This window comes from Stenella coeruleoalba (assembly GCF_951394435.1).
Source record: "Stenella coeruleoalba genome assembly, chromosome: 1".
In the NCBI taxonomy this organism is placed as follows: domain Eukaryota; kingdom Metazoa; phylum Chordata; class Mammalia; order Artiodactyla; family Delphinidae; genus Stenella; species Stenella coeruleoalba.
The window spans coordinates 144,897,281-144,923,292 of NC_137169.1; the positions used below are offsets into that span (position 1 = coordinate 144,897,281).

The window sequence follows — 26,012 nt, forward strand, 5'->3', positions numbered from 1 at the left end:
AGGCGGGCTTGGATGGAAACCACAGTGGAGGGAAAACTAGATGCCCTTTTCCCAGATTCCAGTCCCTACAGACCATCCTGCCTGGTCGTGGTGAGAAGGAGGAAGCCGGAGGGGACGGGCGCTCTGCGTGAGATTTAATTAGACTGAGAAGCAGATAGAGCAGATTCATATCACCAATATTCTTTCTTAAAGCCGCAATTATGCATCAATCATTCAATACCCCCCAAAAATGGAAGATTGCTGTAGATTAAAACCAGAAAAATGAGGACCCTGGTTGAATCCTCAGTCAAATAAACCAACTGTAAAAGTATATTTTTAAGTCCATCAAGGAGATTTGAATATAGACTGGTTATTAGATGTGAGTAAAGAATTATTGCTAGTTTTGTTAAGTTGGATAATAGTTTTGTGGCTGTGTAATAAAATGCCCTTTGCTGGAGATGCACAATATAGGGTAAAATGTCATGATATGTGCAATTTACTTTCACAAAAACTTCTTCAGTAAAATTCATCAGCAAAAATGATAAAACAGATACAGTAAAACATTTAAAATCATTCACTGTAATGGATAATACATGGGACTTCAGTATACAGTCCTTTTATTTATATGTTGTTGATATTTATTGATATATATACCGATTTTATATACTATTATTATATATCTTGATATTTATATATCGATTATGTATAAATATGTAAATATGTACATGAACATATAAATTTATAACAATAAATACATACAATCATTTTAACAGAAATAAATTTATAAAGTATAAGAATGTAAATATAGCAAATATTACAAAAGAAAAAGCAAGTTTCAGCAGATGGCAGTAGATTGCTGGGTCTCCACACGCCTGCACTCCTGGCTCTGCTCCACAGCAGGGAGCTGGGAGAGGCACCATCAGCCTTCACAAGACCTTCATAACTCAGTGGCTGGGACCATATCCCCTGCCTCATCTCCATCCCCCATAAAGCCCTATGTTAATCAACGGGTGAAGCAAACACAGGCCTCCCAAAACTGTAAGGAGTCAACGTGTGTATTTACAGCTTGCAAACTCCAAATCGTCACCCTTTCCCCCACGAGCTGCCACTAGTAAGTGACCACTGCTGTCCTTCCCAAAGACTGCAGCTCAGGTATGACAGGTACGCATCAGATAGGATGGAAGGCAGATGGGATTCAGGGTGCTTCTCTCTATCCTTGTCTGTATCACACAGATGGGCTCCACAGTCACCCTATCTATAACATGGAGCCGCGGAGCAGAGCAAAGGTGGCAGGTAGGTGTCCCCGCACTAGGTCCTTCCTGACACCGTTCTGAAGTGCAGAGAGAGGTTGGGGGGGGGGGTGTCTTGGTTGTCCACTGTCCAATTACGTGAACTCTCGAGGTCAACCCAGCCCATCAATCAAAGGGAAGGGTTCAAAAAAAAAAAGGAAGGGTTCATGTATGAAGGGAGATGTCGACCGGGGGGATGGGATCCCCCATGGAAGGAGAGCACAGAAGCGTGGGCTGGGGAGATGGGGTTTGGCCGTGTCCTGGAGCCACGGCGGAAGCAATGACAGGATCAGGGCTTGTGGGAAACTGGAACATCTAAAGGTGAAAAGATGCTGGGCATCTGGGGCTTCCCTGGTGGCGCAGTGGTTGAGAGTCCGCCTGCCGATGCAGGGGACACGGGTTCGTGCCCCGGTTCGGGAAGATCCCACGGAGCGGCTGGGCCCGTGAGCCATGGCCGCTGAGCCTGCGTGTCCGGAGCCTGTGCTCTGCAACGGGAGAGGCCACAGCAGTGAGAGGCCTGCGTACCGCAAAAAAAAAAAAAAGATGCTGGGCATCTGAGAGGCTGCGCAGCGTGAGGCTTGGAGTGAGAGGCAAGAAGTCAGCCTAGGTGGCAGAGCGAGAACAGCTGATGCAGGAATTTGCTGTGTGCCCCGCTGCCCCAGCCCGGAGGAGCAGCTGGCTTTAGGGAGGCGGTGAGGAACGGAGGGGAGCCCCGAGCAGGGCGGGGGCCTCCACCAGCTGCGCCCCGGGCAGGACGCACAGGATGCCGTCGGGACCTTGGCGGGAAGAGCCCCCTGCTGCGTGTGGCAGGGCCACCGGCTTCTCCCAGCCCTGATCAACGAGGCTTCTGCGACTGTGCATAATTACCGAAAGCCCTGCTGGGGCCGGCGACGTGAGCAGAAAGCTAATACTGCGTGACTCGAAGCTCTCACGGGAAAGGGGACTGGCTAGAGGTGGCCTTGCTGGTGTGGAATTACCCGGCATAGTCCATACACCCTGACCGCCTCCCGCCAGTGTCAGGTTCCATGCCCTCGGAGGCCTCAGTTGCGTCTGGGGGTGGCATGGTAGCATGTGTGTCCTCACGTTTACTAATGAGGAAACAAGCTCGGCCTTTAAGAGAAGTGACGGGGCTCTGCAGGCGAGGGAGGATGGAGAGGAAGAGAAGGAGGCTCACCCTGACCCCCATAGCTGCCTCAAGCCTCCTGCCGAGCTGCTTCCCTCTCCTTCCAGAAAGCGGGGAAGCCGAAAGCCTCCAAGGGTTCTCTGCACAAATCAAAGACCCGCCGACGTGGGAGGCAATGGCTGCCTCGGCTCCTGGCATGGGGTGGGAAGGAGCCTGGGGACCCTGCAGGGGACACATCTTCTTCTTCTCGCCATCCCCCCCTCCAGCCCTTCACCCGCCCACGGAGGCTGGCTGTAACGCATCCAAACATCAGCAGTTCCCCTCTGGGGCTGCAGGAAATTGCTGTGAGGGACCAGTGCAAACCCATCCTCTCTACTGGGAAAACAAAGTGGGGCCCAAGTGCTGCAGAACTTCCTCATGTGCAAAGGAAAGGACACGGGTTTCATTCACCGAGCGCCTACTCTGTGCCAGGCACTGTTCTAGGCTCTGGAGGAATTAGGAACACTCTGCATTCACAGACTGTCCACAGGAACAGAGAAGACGTGAAACACGTGAACGCAATAACGTGGGGGAGGCCCCGGCCGGGGAAGCACAGGAGCCTCCCTGGGGAATCCACGCTGAGGAGCCGCCATCCAGCAGGGGCTGATCTTTCCTGAGATGCAGCCACACAGAGGGGCGACGAAGAGGCCACACCAAAAAGCAGCACCTCTGCTGCCTTAATTCAGGGGGCAGAGAGGAGCAGACAGCAAACTCTCAGGTGTTTAAGAGGAAAGCTATGCAGTGTTAAGATCCTTAGCTGTACTGGTAAGGCCTCACAGGCTGTACTGGTAAGAAGTGCCCAGCGCAACACTTCCCTGGGACTGGGACCCCCAAAGCAAATCTATTTTGTAACTAAACTGTTTTTTGGGTTTTTTTGTTTGGTTTGGGTTTTTTGGTTACCAGACTATTCCCTGAAGTAGCTTGTAGGCCTGAAAAATAAACCTACCTGCTGCCCGCCGATTACAACACAGTCCTTTCAACTTAGGCAGCCATGCTATATTCGAAATGTAAAGGAGAACTGCTTTGTAGTACTTTATTTTTAAACAACAGGGTGGGTCAGGGACTTGTACATAACACCACCTGGGCCGACAGGGGCAGGCTGGGTGGTATCCCCAGGCAGCCTGAGGGCAGCTGGACATACACCTGCTGGGTCCTGCAGATGACCCAGGTGATGAATGCTCCCTCATACTTCTGACTACACGTGGAAGGACCTCTTTTCTTCTGGGACCCACAGACTGCCAAACAAATACAGCTCCTTCTCCACCCTCCGGTGAGTGAGCTTTCCCTGCAGGGGCGCCGTCCCAGAGCCTCTCCCTGAGGGGTGGGATCCCAGAGCTCCCACAGCCCCCTTCAGTTAAGGGCCTACCCCTTCTCCCCGCTGGGCCTTGGGAGAGTTGAAGACAGCATTAAAGTGGACTGGTGTTCAGTCAGAATGGTCATCAACAAAAAGTCTACAAATAATAAATGCTAGAGAGGGTGTGGAGAAAAGGGAATCTTCTTACACTGGGAATGTAAATTGGTGCAGCCACTATGGAAAGAGCCTTTAAAAACTAAAAACAGAGCTACCATATGATCCAGCAACCCCACTCCTGGATATATATCCAGGAAAAAAAAGAAAACCCTAATTCAAAAAGATACATGCACCCCAATGTTCATAGCAGCACTATTTACAATAGCCAAGACATGGAAACAAACTAAGTGTCCATCAACAGATGAATGGATAAAGAAGATGTGGTTTATATGTATATATACACACACACACACACACACACACACACACACAATGGAATACTACTCAGCCATAAAAAGAACGCAATAATGCCATTTGCAGCCACATGGATGCAATCAGAGATTATCATACTGAGTGAAGTAAGTCAGAAAGAGAAAGACAAATACCATATGATAACACTTACATTTGGAATCTAAAATATGACCCAAATGAACCTATTTACAAAACAGATACAGACTCCCAGACATAGAGAACAGACTTGAGGTTGCCAAGGGGGAGGAGGGGGAGGGATGGATTGGGAGATTGAAGTTAGCAGATGCAAACTATTATATATAGAATGGATAAACAACAAGGTCCTACTGTTTAGCACAGGGAACTATATTCAATATCTTGTAATAACCTATAATGGAAAATAATCTGAAAAATATATATATATATATATACCTAAATCACTTTGCTCTACACATGAAACTAACACAATATTGTAAATCAACTATACTTCAAAAAAAAAAAAACAAGCTGACGGGTGTTATACCATACTTATAAATCATGTTCCTATAAGGAACGTTCATCCAGCTCTACTTCTGGAGGTCAAAAGTTAATCTTTAATCAGACTAATGCAGAGGCCAAGGCATAAATGTGTGTTTTCTCTCCAGTAGGTCACAGCTATGGGCTGAATGGCTGTATCCCCTTCGAATTCATACGTTGAAACCACACCCCCCAATGTGGTGGTATCAGGAGGTGGGAACTGGAGGGCTAATTAGGGTTGGATAAGGTCATGAGGGTGGGGCCCTCATGAATGGGATTAGTGTTCTTCCAAGAATCATGAGAGATCTTACTTCCCCTCTGCTCTCCACCCTGTGAGGACACAATGAGAAGTCTATAGTCTGAGAGAGATCTCCAGAACCCAACTATGCTGCTCCTATCTCGGACTTCTAGCCTCCACAACTGTGAGAAAATGTGTCTGTTTTTTTATAAGCCACCTGGTCTCTGGTATTTGCTCAGACAGCCCAAACTGACTAAGACACTCATCTTCCTGTACACTTCATTTCCAACATCCGCGTATGAGAGTCAGCTCTGCCCCAGCTACCCATTAGGACACTAGGCTATGGTACCTATTTTCTTACCAACAACAAAGATCGTTGTGTTCCGCCATGAGCAAAACTCACCTGAACTGCATTTCCCCTCAAGCTATTTGTCAGGTAAGAATTCCCCTCAGCAAGAATTTTCCTATCCTTTCCTTTAGCCCATGCCGACCTGCAGTATAGCAATTTCTCCCGTCTGCAAGTGAGGAAGAAAGGCCTCTCCCCCAGCAGCCCTTCCCTGCACCCTCCTCAGAAGGGCAGGGGCAGCTCCTTTCCTGAAGGCAGTCCCCAGAGGCAGTTTAATCTATAGCAGGCCTTTCCTCCAAGAAATTCACCCAAATTTCACATCTTTCAGCAGCTTTGGGCTGCGTCATTGCTCAAGAACGTCTTTTCTAAAGCAGGAACACCCCAGGGCACCCCCCAGATTACATATCGCTAGAGGAAGGCAGAAACCATTTTGACCCACAACTTTAATTAATTTCTGTCTCTCCATTGTGCTCTGGGATCAGCTTAAATGCTGCTGAAAGAGATCTCAGGCTCCCCGGACTGCTCCAGTGGGACAGGCCAGGATCTCAGGGAACAAGAAACGGCAAGGAAGAGATGAATCACCAGTGAATGCCCCCTTGAGGATAAATGTTCACAAAACTGTAAAGAAAGGGAGAAAAGAGGCAAGCAGGCTGGCAGGGAGCATCACCAATGTCCACAACCCTGGGTCAGACCAACATACAGCACAGCCACTGCAAAATAAGGAGATCGGGGTGAGCTCAGGGGTCCTCAGGAGCTGATGTGACTGCGCCAGAGGCGCTCTCCTGCCTCACGTGGTATGACTTGTTCTAGCTGTGTCCTCCAGTAAGTGCCTTGCTCAACAGGAGGAAGCAAGGAAGCCCTTAACTAGGTCACTACCCCCTGAGCCAGAGCCCCATGGAAAAGTGACTTAGGAAAAGCTTAGCCCCAAAGGGACTTCCAAAAGTTTCAGGTCCAACACTATTGAGCGGGTGTTTGTAGACATCCACAGACATGCTTCCAGGAGGGCCTTCCCTAGATCACTGAAAGGGGTCAATGACATTCCCATTCTAGAGAAGAAAAGGAGTGGTTGTACCCAGACAACTAGGCAGGGCCAGGAATAACCTGGTGCTCTAGTTCCTCTGCCTGAGAAACAGATCTAGGGCAATGCCTCCTGGCCTGGCCCCTCAGCACATACCCACACCTGCATCTCCACAGGCCAATAAAGGCCCTGCTGCGCAGGCTGCAGCCCTCCACAGGGGAAGGGCACGACGTTGTCAGCGTAAGACATTATGGGCTTTGTACACAGTAATTTACACCCATCTATTTTGCATCTGCACTCTATCCTGTTGCAATTTAATTCTTTGTTTCTGATATCCTTCTATACATCAATCAAAGATGCCTGGTCCTAAAAGTTAGGCACTTTAAATTATACCTACCACCCACCATTCCATCCAAATTAATAAGAGCTTGCATCCTTGAAATGATCTCATATGTAACTGTAGCTTTATCTTTAAAACAACAATAATAATAATAATAATAATAAATAATATTTGAAAGATTGATGACAATGACACTCCTCCCGGCAATGCCTGCCATAGAACATGTGTTGCATCCACATGGAAATAAGACAAGTCAGTGTGAATTAACAGCGCCCAGCAGCAATACCATCCAAGAATGTTCAAGTATCATCACCAAGCAGTTTATCAAAACCACTTACCTCTGCCAGAGAGAGCCGGACAATGCCATTCTGGTCCTTGTTCAGAAGGCTGAACAGTTCTAGAATGACAGAGAACGAATGAAATCAGATGGGGATGTTCCTGGACTTTGGAACAGCCAAAGAGAGCTGTCTCTGTCCACCCCACCTGGTACCTTCCCCCGGCCCCTGCCCCCTTCCCAGCTCCCACTCAGCTTCAGGGACCCTGAAAAGCTAGATCTGGATCCAGTGCCCAGGGTGAGGGTTTTAGACAGCAGATGTCCCCTTGCCCAGTTAGACAAACCTCCAGATGTGAGCAGAGAAGGTCCTTTTGCCATCTCCACCCTCAGAAGCTCTAGAAACTTGCAATTCTTTCAACAGGGGTTGGCGATGGGGTCGTGGAACAGAGGTGGTTTCCCCATTTGTGGGTAATCCAGTCACTGACCTTTCCCCATTAGAATTTACCACTTCCCAGCCCTCACTGGAAGGAAAACTCCCTCCCTTAATATGATACCTTAGCATGAGCCCAAGGGGGCACTAGACCATCTAAAGGCTTCCAGAAGGAGACCCCTATTCCCTCCCTGGGAGGGACACACACTCTCAGTATGATCCCCATGGAGGCACAGATGTTAAAAGCCATTTAAGGGCCGTTGCTGGGACTCATTCATTTGGCCCAGTGACTGCATGTAGTAGGTGCACAACAATCTTTCCCGTTGCAGAGCACAGGCTCCGGACGCGCAGGCTCAGAGGCCATGGCTCACGGGCCCAGCTGCTCCGTGGCACGTGGGATCTTCCCGGACCGGGGCACGAACCCGTGTCCCCTGCATCGGCAGGCAGACTCTCAACCACTGCGCCACCAGGGAAGCCGACAACAATCTTTTTAAATCTCCCAGAGAAGGCAGCACTTTGGGCGTGGCCAGCTTGGGCTTCCTCGGCTGCTTTAGTTTCTGCTTCCCCTCCCCCAAGGATGCCACAGTTTCTGAAGCCTGTCTGGTTCTGCTTGCTGGCCCTGCCCCCTGCCCCTCTCCGCACCTCAGGAGAAATGAGATAGGGTTAAAGGAGAGAGTGACTCACTGAAGAGGGTCTCCAGGCAGATCATACAAGCAAGGAAGCTGTCAAAGTCGATGCCAAGTTTGCTGCATGCATACCGCATGGAAATGGTCTGCTGTACCTGGTTGCTAAGGGTGAAACCTACGGGCAGAAGGGGGCCAAGGTTATAGGTGGAGTGGGGGGCTCGGCCCTGTCTACAGCAGAAATCAGGGCTGACTCAGGCCTGACGCTGCCCCCTTCAGAAGATACCAGATGGGTCTAGTCATCCAATCAGTCTCCTTTTAGATAATCCTCAACAGGATAAGCCTCCTCCCTGATCCAAGAATAAGGCCTGTAACTCCAATACTAACTCAGCTGTGCATCACATTGGCTACAGCAAGAAAAAACAGGGAAGGTGAGGGGATGGTCTCTCCTGACCATCCCCTTCACAGCCCCGTCCCCTGTGATTGCTGTCACCTTCCCAGTAACAGGCAAAGTCCTTAGAAAAAGTCTAAAGAATCCAGCAACATTCCCTCCTCCCCAGATAAGGAAGGTGCTCAACAAATATTTGTTGTCACATTGACATCCAACATAAGGTAACTGCCACTGATGGTCATTAGCAACCATCATATTAAGGGTTTAAAATGAGCACATCTTGGGACTTCCCTGGTGGTCCAGTGGTTAACAATCCACCTTCCAATGCAGAGGACGCAGGTTCGATCCCTGGTTGGGGAACTAAGATCCCACATGCCATGGGGCAACTAAGTCCATGTGCTGCAACTGCTAAGCTCTCACACCACAACTACAGAGCCCGCGTGCTGCAACTACAGAGCCCACACACCACAGCAAAAGATCCCGCATGCCGCAACCAAGACCCGACACGGTCAAAAATAAATAAAGGAGGAGCTTCAAGATGGCGGAAGAGTAAGACTCGGAGATCACCTTCCTCCCCACAAATACATCAGAAATACATCTACATGTGGCACAACTCCTACAGAACACCTACAGAACGCTGGCAGAAGACCTCAGACCTCCCAAAAGGCAAGGAACTCCCCACGTACCTGGGTAGGGCAAACGAAAACAGAAAAAACAGAGACAAAAGGATAGGGACGGGGCCTGCACCAGTGGGAGGGAGCTGTGAAGGAGGAAAAGTTTCCACACACTAGAAGCCCCTTCGCGGGCGGAGACTGCGGGAGGCGGAGGGGGGAGCTTCGAAGCTGCGGAGGAGAGCACAGCAACAGGGGTGCGGAGAGCAAAGCGGCAAGACTCCCGCACAGAGGATCAGGGCCGACCGGCACTCACCAGGCCGAGAGGCTTGTCTGGTCCCCCGCCCGCGTGGGCGGCGCTGGGAGCTGAGGCTCGGGCTTCGGTCGGAGCTCACGGAGAGGACTGGGGTTGGCGGCGTGAACACAGCCTGAAGGGGTTAGTGCACCACAGCTAGCTGGGAGGGAGTCCGGGAAAACTCTGGAGCTGCCGAAGAGACAAGAGACTTTTTCTTCCTGCTTTGTTTCCTCGTGCGCGAGGAGAGGAGATTAAAGCGCTGCTTAAAGGAGCTCCAGAGACGTGCGTGAGCCGCGGCTAAAAGCGCGGACCCCAGAGACGGGCATGAGACGCTAAGGCCGCTGCTGCTGCCACTAAGAAGCCTGTGTACAAGCACAGATCACTGTCCACACCCCCCTTCCGGGGAGACTGTGCAGCCCGCCACTGCCAGGGTCCCGGGATCCAGGGACAACTTTCCCGGGAGAACGCACGGCGCGCCTCAGGCTGGTGCAACGTCATGGTGGCCTCTGCCGCCGCAGGCTCGCCCCGCCCCCGCTGCCGGCCTGAGTGAGCCAGAGCTGCCGAATCAGCTGCTCCTTTAATCCAGTCCTGTCTGAGCGAAGAACAGACGCCCTCCAGCAACCTACACGCAGAGGCGGGGCCCAATCCAAAGCTGAGCCCCTGGGAGCTGTGCGAACAAAGAAGAGAAGGAGAAATCTCTCCCAGCAGCCTCAGGAGCAGCGGATTAAATCTCCACAATCAACTTGATGTACCTGCATCTGTGGAATACCTGAATAGACAATGAATCATCCCAAATTGAGGAGGTGGACTTTGGGAGCAACGATTTTTTTTTCCCTCTTTTTTTTCTTTTTGTGAGTGTGTATGCATATGCTTCTGTGTGTGATCTTGTCTGTATAGTTTTGCTTTCACCATTTCTCCCAGGGTTCTGTCTGTCCGGGTTTTTTTTTTTTTGAAATCATCATTTTTATTCCTAATTATATTACATAGCTGAATATGTGAAAATATGTTATTATTAACATTTTCTTAGACATTTGGGTTGTTTCTCTTTTGGAGGTATTAAAAAACAAATTTCAGTAAAAATTCTTTATAATCTGGTGTTAATTTGATTGATGAATTTTTTTAAAGATTAATTCATAAAATTGGAATAGCTCAGTCACAAATTGGTACTAGGTTTTCTTTTTTTTTTTTTTTTGTCCCATACAGGATAAATCCAAGGAGAAATACGCCAAGACACATGTTAATCAAACTGTCAAAAATTAAATACAAAGAAAGCATATTAAAAGCAGCAAGGGAAAAATAACACACAAGGGAATCCCCATAAGGTTAACAGCTGATCTCTCAGCAGAAACCCTACAAGCCAGAAGGGAGTGGCAGGACATACTGAAAGTGATGAAGGAGAAAAACCTGCAACCAAGACTACTCTACCCAGCAAGGATCTCATTCAGATTTGATGGAGAAATTAAAACCTTTACAGACAAGCAAAAGCTGAGAAAGTTCAGGACCACCAAACCAGCTCTACAACAACTGCTAAAGGAACTTCTCTAGGGAAGAAACACAAGAGAAGGAAAAGACCTACAATAACGAACCCAAAACAGTTAAGAAAATGGGAATGGGAACATACATATCGATAATTACCTTAAATGTAAATGGACTGAATGCTCCCACCAAAAGACACAGATTGGCTGAATGGATACAAAAACAAGACCCATATATATGCTGTCTACAAGAGACCCACTTCAGACCTAGAGACACATACACACTGAAAGTAAGGGGATGGAAAAAGATATTCCATGCAAATGGAAACCAAAAGAAAGCTGGAGTAGCAATTCTCATATCAGACAAAATAGACTTTAAAACAAAGACTATTACAAGAGACAAAGAAGGACACTACATAATGATCAAGGGATCGATCCAAGAAGAAGATATAACAATTGTAAATATTTATGCACCCAACATAGGAGCACCTCAATACATAAGGCAAATACTAACAGCCATAAAAGGGGAAATCGACAGTCACACATTCATAGTAGGGGACTTTAACACCCCACTTTCAACAATGGACAGATCATCCAAAATGAAAATAAATAAGGAAACACAAGCTTTAAATGATACATTAAACAAGATGGACTTAATTGATATTTATAGGACATTCCATCCAAAAACAACAGAATACACATTTTTCTCAAGTGCTCATGGAACAGTCTCCAGGATAGATCATACCTTGGGTCACAAATCAAGCCTTGGTAAATTTAAGAAAATTGAAATCGTATCAAGTATCTTTTGCGACCATAACAGTATGAGACTAGATATCAATTACAGGAAAAGATCTGTAAAAAATACAAACACATGGAGGCTAAACAATACACTACTTAATAACGAAGTGATCACTGAAGAAATCAAAGAGGAAATCAAAAAATACCTAGAAACAAATGACAATGGAGACACAACGACCCAAAATATATGGGATGCAGCAAAAGCAGTTCTAAGAGGGAAGTTTATAGCAATACAATCCTACCTTACGAAACAGGAAACATCTCGAATAAACAACCTAACCTTGAACCTAAAGCAATTAGAGAAAGAAGAACAAAAAAACCCCAATGTTAGCAGAAAGAAAGAAATCATAAAGATCACATCAGAAATAAATGAAAAAAAAATGAAGGAAGTGATAGCAAAGATCAATAAAACTAAAAGCTGGTTCTTTGAGAAGATAAACAAAATTGATAAACTATTAGCCAGACTCATCAAGAAAAAAAGGGAGAAGACTCAAATCAATAGAATTAGAAATGAAAAAGGAGAACAACTGACACTACAGAAATACAAAAGATCATGAGAGATTACTACAAGCAACTCTATGCCAATAAAATGGACAACCTGGAAGGAATGGACAAATTCTTAGAAATGCACAACCTGCCAAGACTGAATCAGGAAGAAATAGAAAATATGAAGACCAATCACAAGCACTGAAATTGAAACTGTGATTAAAAATTTTCCAACAGACAAAAGCCCAGGACCAGATGGCTACACAGGCGAATTCTATCAAACATTTAGAGAAGAGCTAACACCTATCCTTCTCAAACTCTTCCACAATATAGCAGAGGGAGGAACACTCCCAAACTCATTCTACAAGGCCACCATCACCTTGATACCAAAACCAGACAAGGATGTCACAAAGAAAGAAAAATACAGGCCAATATCATTGATGAACATAGATGCAAAAATCCTCAACAAAATACTACCAAACAGAATCCAACAGCATATTAAAAGGATCATACACCACGATCAAGTGGGGTTTATTCCAGGAATGCAAGGATTCTTCGATACACGCAAATCAGTCAATGCGATACACCATATTAACAAATTGAAGGAGAAAAACCATATGGTCATCTCAATAGAGGCAGAGAAAGCTTTTGACAAAATTCAGCACCCATTTATGATAAAAACCCTCCAGAAAGTAGGCATAGAGGGAACTTTCCTCAACATAATAAAGGCCATATATGACAAACCCACAGCCAATATCGTCCTCAATGGTGAAAAACTGAAAGCATTTCCACTAAGATCAGGAACAAGACAAGGTTGCCCACTCACACCACTCTTATTCAACATAGTTTTGGAAGTTTGAGCCACAGCAATCAGAGAAGAAAAGGAAATAAAAGAATCCAAATCGGAAAAGAAGAAGTAAAGCTGTCACTGTTTGCAGTTGACATGATACTATACATAGAGAATCCTAAAGATGCTACCAGAAAAGTAGTAGAGCTAATCAATGAATTTGGTAAAGTAGTAGGATACAAAATTAATGCACAGAAATCTCTGGCATTCCTATACACTAATGATGAAAAATCTGAAAGTGAAATCAAGAAAACACTCCCAGTTACCATTGCAACAAAAAGAATAAAATATCTAGGAATAAACCTACCTAAGGAGACAAAAAACCTGTATGCAGAAAATTATAAGACACTGATGAAAGAAATTAAAGATGATACAAATAGATGGACAGATATACCATCTTCTTGGATTGGAAGAATCAACATTGTGAAAATGACTCTACTACCCAAAGCAATCTACAGATTCAATGCAATCCCTATCAAACTACCACTGGCATTTTTCACAGAACTAGAACAAAAAATTTCACAATTTGTATGGAAACACAAAAGACCCCGAATAGCCAAAGCAATCTTGAGGACGAAAACCAGAGCTGGAGGAATCAGGCTCCTTGACTTCAGACTATACTACAAAGCTACAGTAATCAAGACAGTATGGTACTGGCACAGAAACAGGATGATAGATCAATGGAACAGGATAGAAAGCCCAGAGATAAACCCACGCACATACGGTCACCTTATCTTTGATAAAGGAGGCAGGAATGTACAGTGGAGAAAGGACAGCCTCTACAATAGGTGGTGCTGGGAAAACTGGACAGGTACATGTAAAAGTATGAGATTAGAATACTCCCTAACACCATACACAAAAACACACCATCCTCAAAATGGATTAAAGACCTAAGTGTAAGGCCAGAAACTATCAAACTCTTAGAGTAAAACAGGCAGAGCACTCTATGACATAAATCACAGCAAGATCCTTTCTGACCCGCCTCCTAGAGAAAGGGAAATAAAAACAAAAATAAACAAATGGGACCTAATGAAAATTCAAAGCTTTTGCACAGCAAGGGAAACCACAATCAAGACCAAAAGACAACCCTCAGAATGGGAGAAAATATTTGCAAATGAGGCAACTGACAGGGATTAATCTGCAAAATTTACAAGCAGCTCATGCAGCTCAATAACAAAAAAACAGCCAACCCAATCCAAACATGGGCAGAAGACCTAAATAGACATTTCTCCAGAGAAGATATACAGACTGCCAACAAACACATGAAAGAATGCTCAACATCATTAATCATTAGAGAAATGCAAATCAAAACTACAATGAGATATCATCTCACACCAGTCAGAATGACCATCGTCAAAAAATCTAGAAACAATAAATGCTGGAGAGAGTGTGGAGAAAAGGGAAGACTCTTGCACTGCTGGTGGGAATGTGAATTGGTACGGCCACTATGGAGAACAGTACGGAGGTTCCTTAATAAAGTACAAATAGAACTACCATATGACCCAGCAATCCCACTACTGGGCATATACCCTGAGAAAACCATAATTCAAAAAGAGTCATGTACCAAAATGTTCATTGCAGCTCTATTTACAATAGCCAGGAGATGGAAACAACCTAAGTGTCCATCATCGGATGAATGGATAAAGAAGATGTGGCACATGTATACAATGGAATATTACTCAGCCATAAAAAGAAGTGAAATTGAGTTATTTGTAGTGAGGTGGATTGACATAGAGTCTGTCATACAGAGTGAAGTATGTCAGAAAGAGAAAAACAAATACTGTATGCTAACATATATATATGGAATGTAAAAAAAAAAAAGGCATGAAGAACCTAGGAGCAAGATGGTAATAAAGATGCAGACCTACTAGAGAATGGACTTGAGGACACGGAGATGGGGAGGGGTGAGTTGGGACAAAGTGAGAGAGTGGTAGTGTATATATGGACATATATATACTACCAAATGTAAAATAGATAGCTAGTGGGAAGCAGCTGCATAGCACAGGGAGATCAGCTCAGTGCTTTGTGACCACCTAGAGGGGTGGGATAGGGAGACTGGGAGGGAGACACAAGAGGGAGGAAGGAGATATGGTGATATATGTGTATGTATAACTGATTCACTTTGTTATAAAGCAGAAGCTAACCCACCATTGTAAAGCAATTATACTTCAATTAAAATGTTAAAAATAAATAAATAAATAAAAGTTTTTAAAAATTAAAATAAAGTGAGCACATCTGGCTCTCAAGACCTTGTCTACAGGATGTGTCCTCACCTGCCTTCTTCAGGGCTGTCCTCATCTCGTGGGCATCAATGGTCCCCGAGTGGTTATAATCGGTTTCCCAATAGATCTCGTAAAGTAGAAGAAAATTTCCAGGTAGAAAACAGCTTTTTGTGGCCCCTGCAGAACCATCTCCCTCCACCCCACCACTTCCTCAGAAGGCCAGGGACACCCTCAGAGAAGGCTTCACTGATTCCTCCCAAGAAGTTTCCAGAACAAAATTAAGAGCTTGGGCTGAGGGCCAATGCTAGTCCTTTTGCCCTGTGAACAGGGGAACTTCCTGTGACAGCACTGGCACATTGACAGCACTTCCGTTGACAGAACTGGCAATCTCTCATTGACTCCTTAGTCCTTCCTGAACAGTATGTCCAGGTTTGGTGTTGCCTTTGACCATGATGAAGGATCTGGTCAGACCAGGGCAGCAAATAGATCAGGAATGGGTGTCACAGAAGGCGAGGGTCTAGAAACAGAACAGAGGACGGTGACAAGAGCCCAGAGTATGCACAACAGGGAGAGGGGTTACCAGCTACTTCTGGATCTTCAACCAGAGCATCTTGAATTCCACCAGCCCCAAGGTGCCCGTCCCATTGCTCTAAGCAGGTTAAAGGCCAACATGATCAAGCCCAGATTCCACATGCTCTATGGATTTCGTTCTCTTGTGACCTTGCACAGTGAGTGTCTGAAGACCTCAGTGAACATCCGTGTCTGTAGTAAGCAGGGCCCTGGGGTCACGGTGGGAAATGTTGGTGGGAGACAAATTCAAATAAAGATTAAAGAGTCAAACACTCACCAAGGCCCTCCTTTGAGGTCAGGTACAGAGCTAGGAGCAAAGGGCAAGTCAGGAGCCTAACGCCCTCCGTTCATTAGCATCCAGCACCCTCGTCATCCTGGGTCATTGAGGGGTTGAGCTCTATGGTCTGTTGTAAATTCCCTTCCAGATTTAAATGTCTGGTTGATATTGATGTCATTGATAGTTGATGTCAAAATGTTATCAGAGGGACTTCCCTCGTGGTCCAGTGGCTAAGACTCTGTGCTCCTAATGCAGGGAGCCTGGGTTCGATCCCTTGTCAGGGAACTAGATCCCACATGCCACAACTAAGAGTTCACATGCCGCAACTAAAGATCCCGCATGCCACAACTAAAGATCCTGCATGCCGCAATGAAGATCTCACACATGGCAACGAAGTTCCTGCGTGCCACAACTAAGACCCGGCGCAGCCAAATAAATAAATATTTTTTTTAAAAATGTTATCAGAAGAGTCCTCAGGAGCACGGTATTGGGATTCTCTGCCACACGGTCTACAGATGTTTGTCTGGTGTCCTGCAGGAGCTCTGAGCTTCTCAACACTGATTCCTGGGACCCTGGGACATGGTCCCAGGAGCACAGCTGGCTCATAGGCCACTGCTCAACCAAAACAGGCCAGGGGTTGTGTGCAATTCTCTGTGTCCAGCAATATTGATAAGCACTGGGCTCGACCTGGGGGGCTGGTTTTGAACTGTCCCTACCCTCATGAAGTTCAGTCTCTTTGAAACTCTACCCTTTTCTCAGCCATCCCAACTAATCGCTAGACACCAGTGTGTTACAGCTCAGATGTTAAAATTCTGAAACAGAACATCATTCCCACCTCCTTCAACTAGCTAAACAAAAAGTCACATTTACATCCAAGAGTATAAACCTCACCCTGTAAGAAACTCTGTGTCCTTATTTCCACGATCCACGCTGAGTGTTGGATGCACCACAGCCTTCAAGTCCTAATACTTCGACCAACATACCTGAGAAGAGTAGTCTACAAGGAGGGCTAACGCTCTGGTCTAGCTAGTCCCATGTATACTTGTATCTCATTTCATCCTCACAAGTCTACATATTGTTATTCCATTTTCCGGGAGAAGAAACTGAGGTTCAGAGCATTCAATAACTGTGGTGGAGCCAGAACTTGGACTCCTGTCTGTTCCAAAGCCCTTGTCCCAGAGCACCAATGTATCCTCAATCCCAGATGGAATTGCCTACAGACTCCCGGGCCCCATTCCAGACTTAATGAATCAGCATCTCCAGGAGTGAGACTCAGGCAACTGGATTGTTAAAACCTCATGGTTTTTAAGTGCTGATACATGCTATAGTGAACCACATGTTATATGATTCCATTTACATGAAAATATCCGGAACAGGCAAATCTATAGACAAAGTTGTTGTAGGGCAGAGGGTTTCAGGTTGTTGAGAGGAAAAGGTGAGTGACTGCTAATATGGGTGCAGGGTCTCTTTTGGGGGTGATAAAAATGCTCTAAAATGGGTGGTTGATGTTTATACAACTCTGTGAATATACTAAAAACCATTGAACTGTACCCTATAAATGGGTACATTGGGTGGTATGTGAATTATATCTCAATAAGGCTGTTATATTTACACAAGGCTCCATGGGCAGCTCTGCTGCATATCCGGGTTCAGAACCTCTGCCCCAAAGCATCCAAATCGTGGAACAGACCCTCTTGAAGAATGACTGAGTCACGGTCCTCCTGGAGCCATGAAAATGCAAATACCCCTGGGAACAATGAGTGAGTGACTACAAGGTCACCCTCAAATCTAAGTTAAAGTCGATAGGCAAGTTTGAGAAGAATGATTCAGAAATCAAGGAACTATTTGTAGAAAAATGAATCGACGCTTAACAGTTCTTTGTGGCTCACGAATTAAACTGTGGACCATGCCGACCTCACAGAAGGACACAGGGCTGGAGAGTCCCAGCGTCTGAAGCTCTGGGACCACAAGGATAGCACCCGCTCTCCGTGGCTGACACCCCCACCAGAGGGCAGCACACGCGTGCTGGCTAACCAGGACTCCTCTGCATGACTACCGTGTAAGTACAGTTCATTCCCACCGCCCCAAAGGTCATCAGATCTTATCACGGATGAAGCCCTCAGAACTGAGGGGCACCCTCCTAGGCTCCAGTTTTCCAAGAAATCACCTTCACCAGCAGCACCATGGAGAACGGTAACCTGGACCCACCTGAGGCCAAGTTTCAAGTACGTGATGTTCCACACTTCCCCACTCTGCGCTTCATTTAAGCCGTTCCTTCCACCTAGGATGCCCTCACCTTCCCCATTCCTCCCCAAGTCTCTTACTCATTCTTCAATACACAGCGAGGGTTAAACTGGGTCAGAGTGACAAACAGGTTTTATCCTGTGTGATATTTCTCAACTACTGGTGGTGGTCGTGTCAATACTGAGAGACAAAGACAGACGGGGATAGAAACAGCCGGGGAGAAGGAGGAGGGAGGGGCCTCGTGGGAGGAGCCTCGTGGGAGGAATACTGTGATGAACAGGAGGAGGGTCACAAATGCCACATAGTTGCTGTCTTTGAATTAAAGGATTTTAAACAAGTCACTTCAACAGGGCACATCTCAGTTTCTTCACCTGTAAAATGGATCATCTCGTGCTTACTGAGGAGCAAAAATGAGATGACATTTTCCTTTACAGCTCAAGCAAGTACCTGCCATATGCTCAGAAAATGCTGGTTCCCTTCTCCCTCTTTCCCTTGCCTCCATCTCACTGGGAGAGGTGGAGGAGTCCTGAAAATCAGGATCAGAGTAAAAATAATGTGACATTTAAAGGATGCATCCATCAGGCTGATCATCTCCCTGCAAGTGTTGATGTTGAATCCATCGAATTTGATGTCTGTTCCTAAATATTTAAATAGAAAAGAAGGGAGGGAATCAGGATCATTTGAAGGCAGGGGAAATAATCTCCCTGGTAGGAAGCCACTGAGGACGCCAGCCAGAGTACGGAGCCAGATGTGAGCGCCACAGAAAGGAGAGAGCATGGCGGCGGGCTCCTGGGCGGGGCCCCCTGGGGGTGGCACAGGTGGGCACTGGCATCGGGGTTCAGTGTCTGAACCTCAGCTTTGCTACTCACAAGCCACCGGGACTTCAGCAAACTCATATCTCTGAGCTTTGGTTTCTTTCTCCATCAATAAGAACAGTACTTGCCCCCAAAGCTAATTGGGGCTAAAATGAGATAATGGAAGTGAACTTCTTAGCGCAGTGCTTGGTATAAGCAAGTTCTTAATAAACCAGCTGACTTTTTATTGGCTAGGTATCGTTCTAAGCACTGTACTTCTACTCCTCCAAATAACCCCATGTGGTAGATACTCTCATCCCTATTTTATAGATAAGGAAACTGAGGCCCAGAGAGGTTAAATAATTTGCTCAAGATCACACGACCCAGGCAGAGCTGGGATTTAAACGCAGGCCACCCGTCTCCATAGCCCAAGCTTTCAACCATGACACACAGCCTCTCACACGGCAGCTGTTATCCTTACTGCTAAATTGCAGCTATCTCCTGGGAGCTACAGCCATCCCTGGCTCCATACTCACTTTGCCCACACCTGAGAGCCAAGGCAGGAAGGAACCAAAGGCCCTGCAAATCCTCTCTTCCTCCCTGGGCTCTTTCTCTGCAAGGCAGGAGGGAGAGCTGGAGTAGGGCGGGGTGTCTCTGAGCCTGCGCCTGGGCTCTGAGCCCTGGGGAGCTGCTCGGCCCCAGGCGGGCACACACCCGGCCTTGCCCCTCCATCCTGCATGCTCACCCCCTGTCCTGTTGCCACGGGTGAACATGCCCATCACTCAACCAGGCGGAAGCCTGACCCTGGCCCAGCCCTGGGCCCAACAAGAAGCCAGTTCCGTGCCAGCTTACATGGGGCTGCGGTTCAGAGGGAAGGAGCAAGGCTTTCCTCAACCTGGGTGCAGCTGGATCCTCTGACAGCCCCCGGGGCTTGCTAAAGTCTAAAGACGGAGAACTGTCACAACCTAGGACAGTCAGAATCCTCCCCTCCACACGCTTTCCCCAGGGATGTGCTACAGAACAAGATCTTCAATCTGCGCAGTTTCCCACTGTATCAAAGTTATAAATTTGGCGGGAAAATTTCACTTACTCTCAGCCCAACTTCTTTCCTCCCAAGACTCAGGACTCCTTCCTGCAGGGCCGGTTGGCCCCAGCACAAGCCCCGCCTTCATCCGGCCCAGCACCCCTCCCGCTCCAGCCTCTCCCACCTGCTGGACGCTCCATCAGCCCAGAGGGAATCAGGGCCCCGGGCCAGAGGCCAAAGGCCCCTTGTCCCCATCTGCAGTGCCCCTGGCCCAGTGCCTGCACCTATCCTTACCCCACCCCCACCCCAGCATCTGTCTTAGGCTCCCAGACTTCCTGAAAAGCCCCAAGGAAGAACTTACGTTTGGAAAACACCTCATTCAGAGCCATCTTGAGTTCATCTCATTCAGAGCCATCTTGAGTTCATTCTGATCTCAGAATCCTAGAAAGAGGAACCCAAATGCAAATCACGTCAGGCCCTGATAAGCGTTTCAAGACATTAAATTCATGTAGAGTCAGACACCAGGTCCACTGACTCTATGATTTTAAAAGGCTGCGACATCTTTTAAAAACTCCAATTCACAGTTTTTCTGGGGCCCCCATAGCCGGGTGGGAAGTGTATATTAATGGCGTGAGCGGGGTACACCTTCTGCAGAAGGCTGCACACGGTGCCTGCTGCCTTTCTCCGGGCTTGCCTAACCCAAGACCAAGACATGGCAAGAAGCAATAATAGGACGCAGTGCTGAGGGGCCGCACGCCTGATGTGGGACATCCTCAAACCCTCACAACAGCTCTGCACCCATGTTAGAGTTAAGGAAACTGTGATTGCTAAACACCATATACATTCACCATGTAATTGACATTTCCATGTGATGTAACTGCTGGGGGTTCACAGCCACCAGTGGCAGAAACCTAAGACTGTCTCACCCCAAAGTGCCCACTTTCCTCACTGCACCTATGGGAGTTGCTATTTCACGCATAGCCCATCTTAAACTGGAAGTAGAGATTTAGGGCAGTAGGATTTCCCACGTGCATTTGGGATAAACACTGAGCCAGTAGGACGGTTCGTCCCTTAACTCTGAGCTGGAGGGCAGACCTCGGGCAGGACGATGAATGAGGCTCAGAGAAGGGATGCTGGACTGAGATCTGGGTTCCAGTCGTGACTCCGTCCCTTACTCTCCATGCGACCTTAGCCAAGTCACTTCCTCTGGTGAGGTGTGGTCTTATCACTTGTCCCCATGGGGCCCCACTTCTCCCCGCCTCCACCAGCCAGGCCCAGGCTATTCTACTAGAAACCAGGGAGGTGGGAGCTGCACAGGGCAGCCTTGCCTGTGAGCACAGCTGGCCTCATTCAAGCACGGCACGGTCAGTCCCAATAACAAGACCTGGGGACCCTCTGAAAAGCCTCCAGGCCAAGAATGGGATGTTGAGATCTTGGCCTGTCCCTCACCGGGCCTTGTGCCCCAGCAAGCTCCTTAACTCTCTGTGCCTGACCCTTCACCCGCAGAGCAGGGACAGTGACCGATACTGTCCCACCAGGCTGGACAGAAAAGATAAGGTACGTGAAGAACTATACAAATAGGAACTTCTACTTTGTTATCAGTCTTGATGTTCTAAATAAAATATGGTCCCTTGGCAGCTAAGGCAACAAGGTTTTGTTAGCAAAAACACTGGTCTGAGCGCCCATCTAAAACACAGATTGACTCATTTTTGCAAAGCTTTTTTTAATGGCTATATAAAGGAATTTTGTTCCCAGGTTTTATCTTCTGCAAGGATTCTGATGTATTTTCTTCTACGCTATCCTTAAATCTAGAAAGTGGCTCTGAGCTTCCCTGCAGGGTGGAGAGCATTGTTTTTACCTTCTGTTATGGACTGAATGTTTGTGTCCCCAAAAATTCATATGTTGAAATCCAATCCCCAATGTCATAGTATTAGGAGGAGAGACTTTTGGGAGGTGATTAGGTCATGACGGTGAAGCCCTTTTGAGTGGGATTAATGCCCTTATAAAAGGAACCCCAGACAGATCCCTCACCCTCTTTCCACCTTGTGAGGACACAGTGAGACTTCAACAGTCTGCAAGCTAGAGGAAGGCCCTCCCCAGAATCCAACCATGCCTGATCTCAGACTTCCAGCCTCCAGAACTGTGAGAAATAAATTTCTGTTTATTCTGTTTCATACGCTTCCCAGTCTGCAGTACATTGTTATGGCCGCCCAAGATGACGGATGCCTTCCAAGGCCCTTTGGCAAACCTTATTATCCTTCAAAGAGCGGTGCATTCACTGTATCTATGGGGCCAGTTGTGACACTTGCAGTCCTGAGTCTGCTCTGACTTATGGCCTCACAGGACTGGAATCACAATAAGCTAAGTCAGCAGGACAGGGAGGGAAGAAGCAGGGGGCACACCAGCGTCTTCCCCTGGCTCCATGTGCCCCTGAGCGGTGCCGGCACCTGGGTCAACTTGAATTCCGCAGCCCAAGCTCCGCTGGTGTCCCTGAGGGCAGGCAGGGCGGCGGGCCGGTGGACACTAATCCCAGGCCAGGTTAACTGAGCCGCCTGCCACCTGGGCTGAGCGATTCCTCTCATCTCTGAAGGATATTGATATAGGGAAATTTTGCCTCCCCGCTTTTTATAAAGTCAGGGCTCTGATCCAACAGGGCCAGTTTACACACAGAAAGGCTTTTGGTAGGATCTAGAGATTCGGATTTTCTGTTTTCTCAAAAAGCAGTCAACACAGCAAGAAAAATGGCCTTGGTCCCAAGATTCCTCTCCCCAGCAGTGCAGGAAAGGCCTCTCAGGTTTAAGACAGGAAAGTGGCAACAGACAGAGTTGGGGGACCGGAGACCTGCGGCCTCATCGTTTATACTCACGGAGATGCGAGGGGAAAGACTCAGGTGAGCTGAGCTTTCCAGAACACTCTCCTGCCTATCTGGGAGCCTGTCTATGCCCTGTACTCACCTTCCCTGCAAGCTTCTCAAACAGGCTCCAGAGCTGGCCGTCTTCTTGTCCACCTCATTGGGGTGTGGCTAAAAGGCAGGGCAATTGCAAAGTTAAGATGGGACTCGTTGAGGAGAATGAAAGACAAAGATTTAAAATTCATTCGCTCGTCACTCACTACATCTGTCGCATATCTGTCGTGTGTCAGACACTGGGTGGATGGGGGTACATGACAGTAAACAGGAGAGGTCCAAGGTCCTGGCCCCAGGAGCTCTCCATCCAGCAAGGTCCAGGGGTCTAGGGGCTCCCTCTATCAGCGATGTGAGGAAGTGATCCCCACCAACCCTGAATTTCTGATTTCAACCCTGAATCGCTTTCAGAGATCGGTGGCAACACTGACAGCAGAGAATCTCGGTCTGGGTCTGTGGGCTCCTAAAAGAGATTCACTGATGACCTTCAAGGGGTCTGTGAACTTCAGGTATTGCATGAAAATTGGGAGTAACGTTAACATGTGTTTTCTTAGCTTTCACCAGATTCTGAAATAGCAACATGATTAAAAAGGAGTTAAAATCACAGCCTAGTGGAAACAGCAGAACTGGAAGCCAGAAGACAGGAGTTCAAACACCGCACTGACCAATTACGAAACTCCATCTCAGGGCTCTGACATCCATTTCCTCAAGTCCAGTATTAAATTAACTAGGCTTGTTACATGGGGTCATTTGAGAATCAAATGAGAACTAATGTGTGTCAAAGTCCTTCGAAAATTGCTAATCATTATATGAATGACTGTCCAGAGACTTTCTGATATGACCATGGGCTCTTTGCAAAATGGAATGAAACTCCTCAACTGTCATCACCAGACAGAAAAGTCACAAGTTTCCCAGATGTCTTGAAGAATTTCAGAAAACCAAGTCAATTTCTTCCAAAACCATCACTCAGGAAAGTACAAAAGGCCTGATCTGGCCCAATGATACTGTACTATTAAGAGTAGCAGCGGTAGTGATAGTACTTACCTTTGTTGAGCACTTACCACCTGTCAGGTACTATACATAGATTGGTTCATTTAATACTCATGAGTACTCTATGAGATCGGTCTCATTGCTATCCACATTTCACAGATGGAGAAACTGAGGTTTAAAAGTGTTAAGTAACAGGCCAAGATTACACAGCTGGTACATGGTGGAGGCAGGATTCAAAGTCAAGTTTGTGCGCTGTTTCACCAGCCACCAGTCTGATCCCCAGAGCAGCTGCTCTCAGCATCCTACTGCAACTCAACCTCGCCAGGGCTCTGCTTCCTCATCGATAACACAGGGGTTTTAATGCCTATTATACTGTTTACATTTATGAGGAGTAAATCCAAAAATACATCTAAAGTTTTTAGAAGAAATGATAAATACTTCTCATCACACATGTATGATTTTAAAGTGGTCTTGTAGAATAAAAGCTTTATATCATCCATGTAATAAAATATACGATAACCTGAATCTAGTGTGAAGTCTACGGATTCTGAACATAGAGTAATATTCTATTATTCTGGGGGAAAATAAGTATGAACTGGAAAGAAAGGAAGGAAGGAAGGGAAGGAGGGAGGGAGGGGGGAAGAAAGAGAGAGGAAGAGGGACTTCCCTGGCAGTCCAGTGATTAAGGCTTCACCTTCCAATGCAGGGGGTGGAGGTTTGATCCCTGGTCAGGGAGCTAAGATCCCACATGCCTCGTGGCCAAAAAACCAAAACATAAAACAGAAGCAGTATTGTAACAAATTCAATAAAGACTTTAAAAATGGTCCACATCAAAAAAAAATCTCTAAAAAAAGGAAGAAATAGACTAGAGCTATACATTTCAATAAGGATAAATCTCAGGGCTGCGGTTGGACTGGCTGCTCAGACCCACCTTCTCCAGCTCTACAGCACCGACCTTACTATTCCTGCCTTCCAGTTCTACTGTTCTCCCTCAGGGACTGGGAAGGTCCTGGCTATAGAAGTCAACTGCAGTAATAGGGAGGATTCTATTAAAGCAACTGTATGGCCTTCTTACCTAGGAATCATGCAGACATTCAAATACTGTACTTATAAAAATGACACAAGTTATACATGAAAACGTGCAATATCAAAGCATATGAAAAGTTCAAGTCCCCCTTGGAAGGGGGGGCGGCGGGATGAATTGGGAGATTGCTATTGACATTTGTACACTACTATGTATAAAATAGATAACGAATGAGAACGTACTGCATAGCACAGGGAACTTTACTCAGTGCTCTGTGGTGACCTAAATGGAAGGAAAAACAAAAAAGAGGGGTTATATGTATATGTATTGCTGATTCTCTTTGCTGTACAGCAGAAACTAACACAACATTGTAAAGCAGCTATACTCCAATAAAAATTTATTTTAAAAAAGTGAAAGAAAAAATGGACACGGGCACAAGCGGGTGCATAGCAGGTACTTCACCACTAGGGGATGTCATTGTACACGGGAGTTTCTGGATACCAGGGAGAAAGATGCTTTTAAATGATGGCATACATGGTCTGGCAAACGGTACTTCAGTTCGTTCACTCCTTCAAAAAAATATTTACTGGACACCCGGCGCATGTTGGGAACTGTTCTGTATCTGTGTCTGAGATGTAGTGGTGAACAAGACATGGTCCTTGCTTTCAAGGACCTTAATGTAGTGGAATTATCTGTTGCTCTGAGAAAATATACATGAAAACGCTTTGGAAATGGTAAGGCAACCTGGCAAAAACAGGTATTATTTTACTGTTGTCATATTACATGTTGACAGCATCTTCGCAACCCTTCTCAATTGCTTTCTTTTTTCCCTCCCCCATTCCAAGCAGGCCCTTTAAATGTCCAGCTGTCCAAGTCTTGGAGATTTCTGGAGGGAGGAAAACAGAAGTTCTTGAAGGCAAGGGCAATGGCTCTTCCTGTCTCCTGTAAAGTCTTAAGTCCCTGAATATATTATCCCTGTGGCATGTGTGTGTGTGTGTGTGTGTGTGTGTGTGTGTGTCAGGGGGAGGGGTACCTTAAAGAGAAAAGACCAAGTTTCCCTGAGACCAAGAAGATGTTGGCAGTTCCCAGGGCCCTGAAATATGGGA

General features: G+C 46.7%; 2 protein-coding genes across 2 annotated transcripts in view; both read right to left on the reverse strand.

Annotated features, from left to right (window-relative positions):
- Window positions 1–7,238, reverse strand: part of SUSD4 (sushi domain containing 4) — a 275,118-nt gene extending 267,880 nt beyond the window's left edge. Inside the window, exon 1 of the mRNA XM_079916392.1 lies at window positions 6,968–7,238. The gene's annotated coding sequence lies outside the window, so the exon portion shown is untranslated. The remainder of the gene's footprint in view (window positions 1–6,967) is intronic.
- Window positions 5,850–26,012, reverse strand: part of CAPN8 (calpain 8) — a gene marked incomplete at both ends in the record, with an annotated part of 61,559 nt that continues 41,396 nt past the window's right edge. The window contains 11 exon segments of the mRNA XM_079901228.1: window positions 5,850–5,951; window positions 5,953–5,981; window positions 6,943–7,026; window positions 8,018–8,134; window positions 15,133–15,208; window positions 15,586–15,598; window positions 15,669–15,730; window positions 18,746–18,810; window positions 20,352–20,390; window positions 22,941–22,994; window positions 22,997–23,012. Coding sequence (XP_079757354.1) covers window positions 5,850–5,951; window positions 5,953–5,981; window positions 6,943–7,026; window positions 8,018–8,134; window positions 15,133–15,208; window positions 15,586–15,598; window positions 15,669–15,730; window positions 18,746–18,810; window positions 20,352–20,390; window positions 22,941–22,994; window positions 22,997–23,012 — 657 coding nt within the window.